The sequence below is a fragment of the Hyposmocoma kahamanoa genome, unplaced genomic scaffold, assembly GCF_003589595.1.
Source record: "Hyposmocoma kahamanoa isolate Upper Pololo Valley unplaced genomic scaffold, ASM358959v1 88, whole genome shotgun sequence".
Taxonomy (NCBI): Eukaryota; Metazoa; Arthropoda; class Insecta; order Lepidoptera; family Cosmopterigidae; genus Hyposmocoma; species Hyposmocoma kahamanoa.
Genome location: NW_020654466.1, coordinates 5452884 through 5466614, shown reverse-complemented (window position 1 = coordinate 5466614; position 13731 = coordinate 5452884). Strand labels below are relative to the sequence as shown.

Genomic DNA, 13731 nt, shown 5'->3' with positions numbered 1-13731 from the left:
AACATATTGCAGACGTATTTATTTAGTAGCAGTAGAGCTCCTTGTGAAAGAGTTCGTCCAGGTTCGTCGTACGCCACCTTACCTATTTCTGCCGCCAAGCAGTAATGTCAGCATTACTGTGTTCCGGTTTTGAAGGGTAAGGGTGCTGGTGAAATTACAGGCACATGAGACTGCCCCTCAGATCTTTGCGATGATGCTCTGAGTGGCACTGCAACTATTATAGATAGGCGTGTCGCTTACGACCAGGCGCACGACTTATTCGTCCAATCAATTTAGATCATTAAAAAAATCTTGCATAGTGGTTCAACATGAGTACCACCGAAGCATCGGGCCTGTGTGGAAGTCCTTAAATCGACTTCGTACTCAGGTAAGACGCTGCAGAGACGTGATGTTTAATTTGGGTTTCAGGGATGATAGTTTACCCAATATCATTGCGGTGCCCCAACACAGTCCATGCAGCATTTACTATTGTGTCGCTTGTGTCCTAATACCTGTACGAGGGAAGTTCTCTACGCGGCCACGGACAGCACAGTCAAGGTAGCAACGTACTACTCAGGGTCAATATAGTCCTAAAACAAAAGAAATATCGACACTGTAGCAAGAAGTACCACCGAACTCCGATAGGAGATGGCACACTATGAAAAAGAAGAAGTCATAAAACGACGAGAATGTTCTTTTGAAAGCTGAGTAATGCCGTATGACATAGTTAGGACAAAAATGTCAGACTTTAAACGAGGAGAGACACGTATTACCTTCGCATTATGTTACTCCACTTTATAAGAAACAAGTAAATCTTGTAATCAAAAGTGCCTCTACCACGAGTTTACTGTGACAATTATAGCTAACGACCGCGTAAATTACTTCACAATTTTGTACTCTAACTCTAGTGGTCACAAGAAGAAAAAACATTTTGTATACAAACATTTTACGCTGTCGCTAAAGATAACTGTCACTGTAATCTCATAGTAGAGGCACTGATCACTTTTCACTCTTAATCCAATAACACCCGGATTTGACCGGTTTCTGTCCCAGGCTCATATCAACCTGTCGAAATCACAAAAAGCTCTGTGCAAAACAAACTCAGGTGACCGGCTGACATTTGCGTTTTAACAACGCTGCAAAACCCTGCGCCGGCGCAGCGTAATAGCTCGCAATGATCACGGTATGTCGCATGATAAAAGCGCAAGCGAGAAGAGCTTTAATACGAACTTATTGTGGAGACTTCGTCAAATGCTTTGTTCAAGAATCTCGGATTAAGGTTTGACCTGACAACAAAATCCTATGCAGGGTTGCTAAAAACAATTTGTCATAAAAGTGCAGTCTATGTTAGGTAATGTTAATTACTAATAAGATTTCATGGACGTCTTTAATAATAATACCCAATGTTTATTGGAGAGATATTATCCTTCTCATTACTTTTATCGATTAGTACAATCGATAGGATCAATGAATCGATGAAATAAAAAAAACTTAGAGTTTGTTGGCAATCACAACCCACGGATAAAAGCCTAATTTTGAAATAAGAAAAAGAAATATTCACTAATTTGAACTAATTTTTACAAAATTAACATAGATCAAATATATAAATCATAAATTGCTCTTAACCAAAACTGTGAAAAAGGACAATAGGTTTGTTGCTCGTCAGATACCTATGACAAATACCCAAAGTTTTTTATTTTAACCTACAATGTAAATAAAGTATTTTCGAGGTCGTCGACGATCACTTTTTGTCAGCGTGTCGACAAAATGAATATCATAAACTGAGATAAAAAAGCGCAAGTTTTTATTGATTCATTGATTGTTTTTGTACAGTAACTCTAATGGTCTACACTTAAGAGAAAAATCGAGAAATCCACCAATTTTTGGACTTAACTATTTCATCAAATAAATCAATTACATATTTCAATTTCAATTTTATTAGAGCAGTGAGATAGCCTAGTAGGAATTTATTTATTTATTTATTTATTTATTTATTCATTTAACATTCCAACATGACAGGTTACAACCCAAGTCGCTATAAACACAAAAGCAACAAAAATAATAAACTAATACATATAAAATTGAACTAACAATACTTATTTTTTTTATAATATCAAGTGACGGGACGAACAAGTCGTGCGCCTGATGGTAAGCTACACGCCTGTCCATAACAGTTGTAGTGCCATTCAGAACTTTAAATCCCTAAGATCTGAGGGGCACTGCCACCGGAGTACAGCAATGCTGACATCATTGGCAGCAGAAATAGGCAAGACAAATTTAATACTTTCTCATGAGTTAATGTAAACTCATCTGACATCTATTCGCGCTACCAAACAAACGAGAGTGTGATGACATGCCGCCTTAAGAACGGAATTGAGGAGTGTGGAGTCGCGCGTGGCTATATTCATTCGGCACAAACAGCCGCAGCAAATGCTGCAATTAATAAAAACGTAAACGGGAACGTCGGCATAAACCGACAGATCGATTCTCTATGGCATATACGTAGACTTCAATTTCTAAGTTACGTACATTTGTTCATGCTTAACAGCAATACCTCTCGCTGAGACAGTGGTGAAGGAAAACATCACAATGTAAGCTGCACATCCAAGAATGTTTGAAAATGTGTGAAATCTCCATTAAGCCTATCTATAAAGGACACTCGTTCCCAGCAGTTATGATGATATTAAATTGAACATGTTGTCAACAAACTCGACCCTCAACTTAGAAAACCAGCTGATTATCATATCAATAAAGACGAGTATAAAATTTACACTTTACAATGTAAAAACGCGCTAACTGCACTTTTGCTACTTTGAATGATCTAATGGAAAGTAGGTAATGCTAATTGATTAAATAAACAAAGCCGCCGTTTCCGTAAATTCAACAATAACAATCCTTATGTATGAATTCATAAAACAGTTAATTACAGTAATGAAACTCTAAATTTTTATTGAATTGATATTCAATTATTTTTTGTGGAATTAAAACTACTAAAACCTCTCTCCTGAAAAGTAGCCTCTTTGCAGATGTAACTCATAACACTAGAGTGCGAATTATAATTCACAGCTTTTGTAACTATTTTATTTTTTCTATTACATGTTTTTGGAGCGATTTTGTAATATAATTCGTAACACATCTGAGGAACAGAGTCGGATGGGATTATCTGATTACACAGCGAAAAGAGGAAAAATACATAATCTCGTTATTCAAATTTCAGATTTTTTATATATTATTTCGTTTCAGAATTATAAAACCGAACAACCGTCGATTTTATATCCACCGCGAGAACACCGAACGAAATGTACAATGTCTTGAGAATAGATCTTGCTATCTTTGTTCTACGGATGAGCGACATATTGTTTTAACTCATGCCATGGTAGTCTTCCTTTTGCTTTCCTTCCTTCAATATTTATATTATGAAGTAACTCTGTGAGTGTATTCGTTATTGTATACTTACTGAGTGCTTGCTTAAATCCTGACTGGAAACCAACACCCTAGGGAAATTCTGCTTATGCGGAGTCAACGCCATTTCACTGCCATGACACTAATTTTGTTCTTATGTTTGTATTCTAACCTCTCCTCATCATCAATCTATTTATACGTTCCACTGTTGGGCACGGGTCTCCTCTCAGGCAAGGGGGTTTGGGATTTTACACGTTTTCCTAGAGTTGTGAACCTCCTTCGACGTGCAGATTTCATCACGATGTTTTCCACCGAAAAGCTCATGAAAAATTTAAAATTAAATATCGCACATAAATTCCGAGAAACTCAAAGGATGGAACCCGGATTGGAACCCGCGACCTCTCCTCGAGAGGCGGTAGATGAAACCATTAAGCTACCAGCTACCACAACTTTATTTGTAAGCTCTATCTTTATCATATTGGTGACTAAAGTGTTTATTTATCATTTTATATGATTTTACTCACCGTTATCATCTGATTCACATTCACACTATCCAATACAGTGGTACAGCGAACGTATTCATATATACATGTAATTTAGTTAGTTACATTTCTGTGGCCTGTAGCTTCCAGCACAAATGCAAAAAGCAGTCCAGCTCGTTACTATACGTATTGTTCGCCAATTCTTGAACCTAAGTCCCTAACTCCGGCCGACTGTGCCATTGCCGGGGAATGTTGCCCCTCCCACTTAAAAAAAAATCATAATTAATCTTTTAGGCTATGGGAGAGGCGAGAGTCTAAACATAATAATAATAAATACTCGAGATGATCGGCAGCTTTCCTTTCTTTTCTTCAAACGGCCTTAATTTTATACATTCATAACTGGACAGCCTCACTAACTATGTGTTCAGAATTTAATTTTAACATAATGGATTTAATTAATGGACAGTTATATATTATTGTGTCGAGATATAAATTGGATTAATGTATATACATTTAATTTATCTGCATTGAATGAGACAAATTGATTTCCAACGTTATATCTAGTACTTGTGGACGTCAATTAATCCACGTCTTACATTTACTTTATATCATTAATTTTGAGTTCAAGGTGCGTAATGTTTTCACATGTAAGCGCCTTCGTTAGCCAAATTTGAACTCTATGTAAATGGTGTAAGGTAACCTTTTCAACAACGAATTTTGACGCATTACACATGGCATTAAGTAAGAGTACTAATAATATGTATTTATATAGAATAATTTCATCGCAAATCGCTCGTTTAAGAACTCAATTTTTATTTTCAAATCAAAACTAACCTTACCGTATTGTATTAAAGGTCCATTTGCTGGACAGGGCTTACGGTTCTTTAATGATAAAGGCCTCATGGTTGTAGCCTTCATAATGCTTCGGAGGGTTCTAAAACTTCTATATATGCAAACTTACCTAGTCCATCAAATGAATAATTAACGTACGAGCTTCGATTTTATACATTTCTCAAAAATTTTCGTTACTTTGGCATAATATTTCAGTGACAGAATAATATCACGGGCCTATCCCTATATGTGAAAGTTACCTGATGTTTGTGTGACACCACGAGTAATTACAGCAGCGGCGTAATTAATTACGAAAAGGTTTCATACTAATAACTTAAGTCCCTATATTTTATAGTGTTACATATACCTTGTTAAGGGATTTTTCAAAATCACACCTTGCACTCAATGTGTGAAGTATATTTATACTGTACCAAGACTGGGTGTACATACACTGAAAAAAACAATATGATTGAAATAAACAAGAAGTTACTGGTGATATTAAAGGCACAGGGACTTGTCAACTTATGTCTCAAGGTGCCGGGCGCAGTAGCAGTGATCTTCAGATCACTCGGATCTTTGCGATTGAAAGCTGGCACTGCAACTGTTATGGACAGGCGTGTCGCGCCACCAGGCGCACGACTTGTTCGTCCCGTTCCGTATTATAGAAAAAGTTGTTTAAGTTGATCATATAACTTGTTTCCTTGTAACAAGTTCGTAGCCTATAAAACACAATGATTGCAGCAATCATTTTAAATATTGAACTTAATAATGTTGTGATTGATTCAGTCAAGTAGGTATCTTGATAGGCTAATGTGTTTCAATTTATTTATTGACATTTGTTGTAAAAAAATAACACTAGTTTTGTTATGATTATGGGTAACCTATCACAAACTCGAATAATTTTTTTCCGAAATAACGTTCATTCGAATTGTCATTACACGAATTACAACGAAATCGTTGTTCTTTTTAGAATATGTTGGATGTTTATCGCAAATACACGATTAGGTTCGAGTAGGTTAGGTTAAGTTAGGTTTAAAAGAAAAAAAAAATACTCTCAAAATTACTTTCGAGGTTATGAAATTCGAACAAACGTTATTTCTGAAAAATGTCATCTCGGACTTCTGATAGGGAACCATGATTATGAATATAAAGATCGAACATAACCCGTGGCTCAGATGGTTAGAGCAATGCTACGGTGCAGCATGGACGCGGGTTCGTGTCCCACAGAGTCGACGAAATTTTTTCTGTGTGTTCCATCTTTGTATCTATAACCATAGCGTGATAATTTGGTTAAAGTTAATGTTTTTCATTGTAACACAAAATTTATCATGAAGTATTATTAATCTGCGTATTGGCACAAATATCATTAATATTGTTTGTCAAACTTATAAAATATTTTTCTTAAATGAACCATAAAGATGAGATAGAACACAAGTTGACCTAAGTATGTACCTAGTTGTAGTATGTAATTATGTATCTATTTTTTATAATCAGACTTTTACCTATATCAAATGGAATATGTAATAGATGTAACGACTTTGAAAGTACATACCAAACTAAACATTTAATTTTAACAAATTTCCAGGCAAGAAGCAGCGTTATCCCGGTGCCAGAACGCCCCAGTGCCGGGAGGTCCCCCGCCAACCCGGGAGCCCTCTCTGCTCCTCTGTTGCTTTCGGGACTTGTGCAACCACGAAGATAGCCCTCATGCGCCTGGCTTCAATATTACTAATGAATTAGGTAAGAGCAAATAATTCTTAATAAATCTTTTCATCTGGGATAGCTTCGTACTCAATACGTTTTTGCGCGAGCATATACATTATGGTACGTTTTATAGTTTTTATTCAATTCAAAATCATCAAACAAGGGAGTGGCCAAGTCAACAATGTTTTTGAATTAAAAAATAACTAACAATTCATATCTAATGTCAAAAATAACTTACCATTGTCAAAACTACCTTACTGGTATTTACCAAAATAGCCTAATACAATTTAAATTTATTCATGATAATTTATAATTCATTTATTTATGAAAACACAGGTTGTACAGAAGTTGACATGTAACAAAATAAATATAATTTCACTGTGTCCAGCCAAACATTAATTAAACTAATTGAGGTAAATCCATGGGAAAACACTACAACACACATGTTCACCGGAGCGACCAAAAAGACCATAACTAAGTCGATGACAGGTGGCACACCGATCCTGTTTACATAACTAGTAATTTACCAACTAGTAACTGGACATGTAAAGCTACTAAGTAACATTGTCGGCGCATACGCAGCAATTGGCATGTGAACAGTGTAATTCCGTGAACGACAAATTATCTGCGCAAGGGCAATGAAGCCGCTTTAACTATGTGCTTGTCGAGGTGTATCGTAACTTTTATGAAGTAATTTAGGTAATTTATGTGGAGTAGTTACCCGATATTTTTAAAGTATAATTTTAAAAAATATGTAATGCGCAGTTATGTGATGTGAGTAAAGAATACATCCTTAAAGGATGTGGTTTGAAAGAGGCTTTAGAGACAGTGCCAACTATACACATGGTGGAGGGTTTCGGCACACACGGGCGTAAAGCCTTAAGAGCACAGGTGCAGATAACGGCCTATTGCTTCCAGTGTTATAAAATACTCGGGTACATTTATAAACTCCACTCAATTTTGCACGGTTCGGAGGCCTAAAACACTCACGGGTCGAGTCGAGCGCGAGTGGTTGGAGCACGAACTCGAGTCTAAAAAGAACTATAAAACGTAAACTTACCTCGAGTTTTGTACAAAACTCAGGACAATAATCTCAGTACAATCTACTAAAAAAAACCGACCTCAAAAATCATTCATCCCCTACTTTGCCACCCTTAGAGGTGGAATATTTTCTTCAACTTTAAATGGGATCTCTTCTCAGGTTCCCTCTTTCCAACAAAAAAGAACCATCAAAATCGGTTCACAAGTTATCACGTAAGTTCATGCATACAAAAAAAAGAAACACAGTCGAATGGAGAACCTCCTCCTTGTTTTTAAGTCAGTTAAAAACAAAGGGATTGGAACCATCGACCTTTCAATTAAGAACCAACTCTCACTAAGCTACGACTACCCGTTTTAAACAAAAGAAGAAAAAAATCGAAAAAATAAAGATTTTTTTAATATGTAAAAGTACTAACAGCGCTGTACAATAATAACGAGGTATCCCATATCATAACTTCGAACAATTTCACAATTTCACATTGCAAACTGTACAATCGACAGAATGGATAATATGTATGTATGTTCATTTTCATCTAAGAAGAAACATACGCTTGCTACACTATCTACAAAATGACTCTCAATCGGATTTACAAACGTATAAATAGTTTCTTATGCTGACATTTATAAAACAAACTTGGCAAAAACGAAAAATGGCGATTAAAACTAAGTTTTTCTTATTTACAAAACGAAGCTTGCCTAAATTTGGGAAAGAAATTAAATTAATCTTTGAGTTTACTTTGTAATCTCAGCCTTGGTTTACACATTGTCTCTATATTACATGATAATACTTAAGCTTTTAGGAAATAAAGTATTCGTGTGAAAAAAATATAAAGTATATGATAAATTTGAAATAAATACTTAACTTTTTTATAAAACAAACCGACCTCAAGAGCTCGTGGAATTACATCTATTTGCTGAGTTTTATTGAAAACGGTTACCGGAATGTGTGCTTAACCAGACTCATCCCCTAGTTTGCCGCCCTTAGAGGTGGAATATTTTCTTCAAATTTAAATGGTACCTATGATGAGGTACCCTCTTTTCAACAAAAAAGTATCATCAAAATCGGACATACAAAAAAAGTGCAAACGAAATGAGAACCTCCTCCTGTTTGCAGTCGGTTAAAAAACAGATTAAAATAAAAATAAAGCACGTTCTACATTTCTACATAAACAATCTTCCTTACACATTTCCGAGCACATGTCCTGGAAAGGAAACATCACACTTAAGCGGGAAAGATGTGTTCGTTTCGTGGCTTTTGCCCTCTTATTGCATAGACATGAATTGCGTGAACCTTCTCCAATATAAAAAAAAAATTGTCGCGATGTTTCCTTTAGATAAAGACTAAAAGTGAAATCTTATCCAGTTTGCAAAATGTACGTAAAGAACTTTAAAAACTTAATGTTGCGTGCAGGTGTTTTATAAGGCATATACTGATAGCGACAAAAAGTTAAAGTGTTCAGGTACAAACCAGTTAACCGAGGCTTCGCAAGGATGCTCTGTAATTATAAGTTATAGAGAAATTCTTTAGGCGTTCGAGGTCCTATATTAAACTTATAATGCTGGTGAATGCTGTTTTATTCAGAACGCTTGTACTTGTAGATGTCGCAAAAAAAATGCAAAAGTAAGACCGGTGTCTTTAAATAAAACTAGCAGCACACCACAGCAGCCTTTATCGGTCCACTACTAATAGATTTTGGTTCTAAACTACGTACATTTGTGAATGTTTAAATAGCAATACCTCTCGCTATAGGTAAGGAAAAATACCGTAATCTTCCTATCGTATCGATGGCATACACTATACTTTTGTATACAGCCACGTCGACCGCGTCACTAGTAGCGGCCATTAAATCCTGAAGTGTGTAGGCAGGGCATGCAGGGCACGAAATGAGATGGACCATCATTTGAATCGCACCACACAAACATACCAGGTTAGAACCATCCGAAAATACCAACCAGGACAAATTGTCCTTACTCCGGCCAATTTGAATCCGAAACCTATTTAAAGATTTCCAAATCGGCCATGGCAATTCGTATCCAGGAGAAAGACTCTCAGAAGACGGGACAAACGTAAATGGTACTCTTTCGCGCCAAAGGTTGCACCTCGCCTGAGCCGGCTCAATGCTCAGAGGATCGACACATTTGACGAAATCTCTGTCTCTGTTGCACTGTGAAGTGATCGTGAATGGATGCCGAGAGTCGATAGCAGTTTTGATTATTTCGCAAGATGACGCTACATTTCTGCTGATGACCTTAACGAAGCAGTTAATAAAGCTCACATCCCTTGGTTGGTTGCGATCGCTCACCAAATCGTACTGGCAGAAAAGCAGCACTGTTTGACTTCTCACGGTCTACAGTATTTATGCAGGGTCAGGGCCATTTCAGTACAAAATGTTGTTTTTTCTCACAGTAGGTATGTGTTTATATCAAAGGTGTACTAATTTATGTTCTACATGCTTTTATGTTATACTTTGTCAAGTGATTGTAAAAAATGTATGTTACTATTTGTATTTGTACTGAACAAACGTTTTATCTATCTATCAAAAACGTGTGAAGTTCCCCACTCGCATTGAGCTAATGCAGCATGGCGGTCTATGGCCTGAACTTCTTGGCCCTCCTTAAAGAAGACCTGTACCCAGCAGTGAGACCTGTAAATGATGATGGTAATGAGACAAAGAAAATACAATACCAAAGGACAATATGATCATCGCTAATATAGGGTTTTCCACTAAGGGCGGGTAGATTGTTGACAGTTCATAGCGGCCATGTTATTGAGCCTATTTTTTTATAAAGTCAAGTGACGGGACGAAGAAGTACGTAACTAACAACGAACGAAGAATAAGAATGCTTTTGTCAAAACAGTTGTTTCTTTTTCAATCACTAAAGACAAATCATCATGACAAGTTACAGCGTCGAGCAACATGTGCAAATAATAAAGAAATATTATCAAAGTGGTTGTTCTTTGTGGCAACGATTTGACAAAAGTAGCCTCAACAATATGGCCGCTATGAACTGTCAAAATTTACCCGCCCTTGAAGGAAAACCCTATATAAACAAAATAATGTAATGAATAAGTAGTATCATAAAGAAAATAGTGTCTAAATAGGGTAACGGTGCCAATGATCGACATTTTAAGGGAAGTGACTCTTTAAATTTGGAATAACTTTTTAATTTTCAAACTAATATCATTAGTGATTAGTTTACGTGTAATCCTCAAAAAAGATTATGCTATAGTATGTTTCATAAAAAAGCTATTATAATAATTATTAAACAACCTAAGTAACCTAAATCTCTAGTAATTAACACCAAAAATCCACTAATTAGCTAACCAGTAGTCGATACTCACCAATAATGAACACCCGGTAGCAGTTGACACCAATAAGAAACGTGTTAACAGAATTTTGCCCTAAATCTTGTTAGAAATGAATTTTTAAAAAGATGTCGAACATCGTCCTTGTCGGTCACTGGCGCCAGCACTTAGGACGGTATCCAATAACAAAATTAAATTTCAATTTCTTTGAAGTAAATACCTCTATGCGATGAAGAATTCATATATAACAATATGTGAATAACATATACAATGAAACTATTTTTCGGATCTATAATTCGTGTATATTTGTTTTTTTTTTCAAACAAACTAACAAGCCCTTTCAAGTCCCATGGTCAAGGCTAACTAAAATGGCTGACCAACTACTTCATTTACATCCTAAAAATAGTTTCATTTCCTACGTGTAACAATCACGAAAACCTCATTATTCACAGTTAGTTATGTTTGTTACGGTGTGTAACTATTTGTTTCGTCAATTTATTATCGTGTCCTTTGTGACAAATTATTAAAAGTTTTCAAAGTAAGTTAACACATACAGCCGTAACACGTAATCGGAACCCAGTGTGACATTATCTTGGACTAGAAAGGGTTTTTCGACTAACTACCATCGACGCTTTGTTGCATTTTACTAAGCTGCTGCAAATAAACCTTCTTGCTACAATAAAATTACTCTACGGTTTCCTTCTCCCGACTGTTCTACAAAATCTAAAGACATGTTCAAATAGACATTACCGCTGTGGGTTGCGAAATCCGAGTGGTTATGCGGTATTCCTACTGTTCAAACCTAAGCTGATATCGCTACCGACCGCTGTGGTTAACCGAAACTTTCTTGATTTTCCCCTATATAGATTTTATTTTGTCTATTTTCACCAATCTTTTTTCTGCCGTTAGTGAATAAGATCATACTATAACTGTGTAACGTGAAATCAACATAAATTTATTATTTCACTGTATGACGTCATAATCGAAAATGAGTCCTTCCGTTATGTCAACTAAAATTATGATCCACTGAAAAACCAGCGTCACTGTCTTTATTCGGCTGTGACATTAGCTGAGTGACATGACATTTATTCAGATTGAGTTGACTGCTTAAAACTGAATTATATAATTATATGTTTGCTTCGTTGTTTCTTTTTTTGTTATTTCATTTTTCGTTTTACTTTTATTTTGCCTTTTTTCATTTCCTTCTGTATATTTTTGTGTTACTAGCGTTGTAATAAATGAATTCTATTGTAATCACTTCACAAAGTAAACGGTACCGTCGACCTGAGTGCTATGGCGCGGTATTTCGGTTTCGATTTAGTCGCGAAACTTCATACAAACACCAGGCAAGATACCGCGCGGTATTTTTCGCTACGAATAGGCCTTAATTTCTCCGTTTCCCAAAAAAAATATTTTCATTCTGTCACTTTATTATCAACACTGCAAAATAATGTCCCAAAAAATGCACTCGTACCGAAACATAAAAATTGTAGATACGAGAATTCCAGTAAACTACGCCGGCGATTCTCTAAACAAAGACATTACTATAGTACCTACTGGTAATCTAGTGTAAACCCTGAACCTATGACTCATCGGTCTATTTATATACCGTATTAACTAAAAGGTACACTTCATGGCTATACATAGATGTTTATATATTATTTTAAAAAATACAAAACTTGTAGTGATGAATAAAAACTGCAAATCATTTGGAAATTTATAGCGTTTACTACATACACACAACCATGCTTGTTTCCGGTTTTTTAAAGGGTAAAGACACCGGTGAAACTACAGGCACATGGGACTTGTCAACTTTTTGTCACAGGATGACGGGCACAGTGGCAGTACCCCTCAGATCTTTGCCATTTAAAGATCACTTGATTTTTTTATAGTATTTAAATTATTAAGCGCACTTCTTTCGTATTCGTTCCGAATTTGAAACTATACAAATCTAGAAAAGTCGAACGCACTTCGGACTTGCGCACTAAGCCCCATTCGAATGCGTAAAATACGATGTCACTCGTACACCTAGAGATAAAATGACACTTCGGTCACCTGTGACATTTCGGACCGCCCCATTTCTCGTATTCGGAACTGATACGATAGTTTCTTAAACATAGACCTTTGCCTATGTTTAAGCGAAGCAAACTTAGTATAGCTTAACAAGTTTCTCGTATTATAACTACGAGAAACTTGTTTAGCTCGCTATCTTTGCTTAGTCGAAGTCTAAGTTCGTTTTATGAATCTCAGTCTCAGGGTCCTATTCTAGAACTCTACTTAATGGTCAAGTCAGGATTTGAGCATGGTTTAAAGCACTCGAAATCGTACTCAAGTCCCTGCCATTTAGTAGAGTTCTGGAATACGACCCTTACAGCGTTTGCGCAATACATCCAAAAACTTATAGATCGACTCACACTAAACCCTCTCAAGCAAAGCACTTAATAGGTTAGGTAATACATATATCACATAAACATGTCGATACTTTTCTTGCCGTAGTAATGCTTATATTGAATTGGTTCAATACAAAATTGTGTGTGTAAAACATTGAATTTTGTAAGTACGTTGTTGATACTTCTCGATGGAAAAGCAGTATGCGGCAACGACAAAGAAACCACTTGTAAATCGCATTGTAAAACCTGTACTTGGTTTTTTGAGGTCTGTATAGCGAAATGGGGTACCCCGTACTATCATATTCCAATATTTAATTTTACGGTATTATTTTTCATGACCGGGTTAAGTTCGTCTATTTATCTATGTCTTACTTAATACTTAATCCAGTAACAAAAACCTGCACACTAATGAGAATGAACATTACCAAAAAAATTTACTACATGAATGTTTTTTTACCTCCACAAGGTTGGCAAAAACAACGCCACAAAGCTCTTTGTTATTGCTTTGAAAACCACTGGCGACTAGTAGTTTGTGTCAAGCTAAAGAGTCTATACTACCTCAGCCCGAATTAATTTTTTTCCCGTACTAATACGG

General features: G+C 36.1%; 1 protein-coding gene across 1 annotated transcript in view; it reads left to right on the top strand.

Annotated features, from left to right (window-relative positions):
- The window catches only part of LOC113235642 (BMP and activin membrane-bound inhibitor homolog), a 120541-nt gene that overhangs the window by 96000 nt on the left and 10810 nt on the right, over positions 1–13731 (top strand). The window contains exon 3 of the mRNA XM_026471463.1: positions 6280–6434. Coding sequence (XP_026327248.1) covers positions 6280–6434 — 155 coding nt within the window. The remainder of the gene's footprint in view (positions 1–6279; positions 6435–13731) is intronic.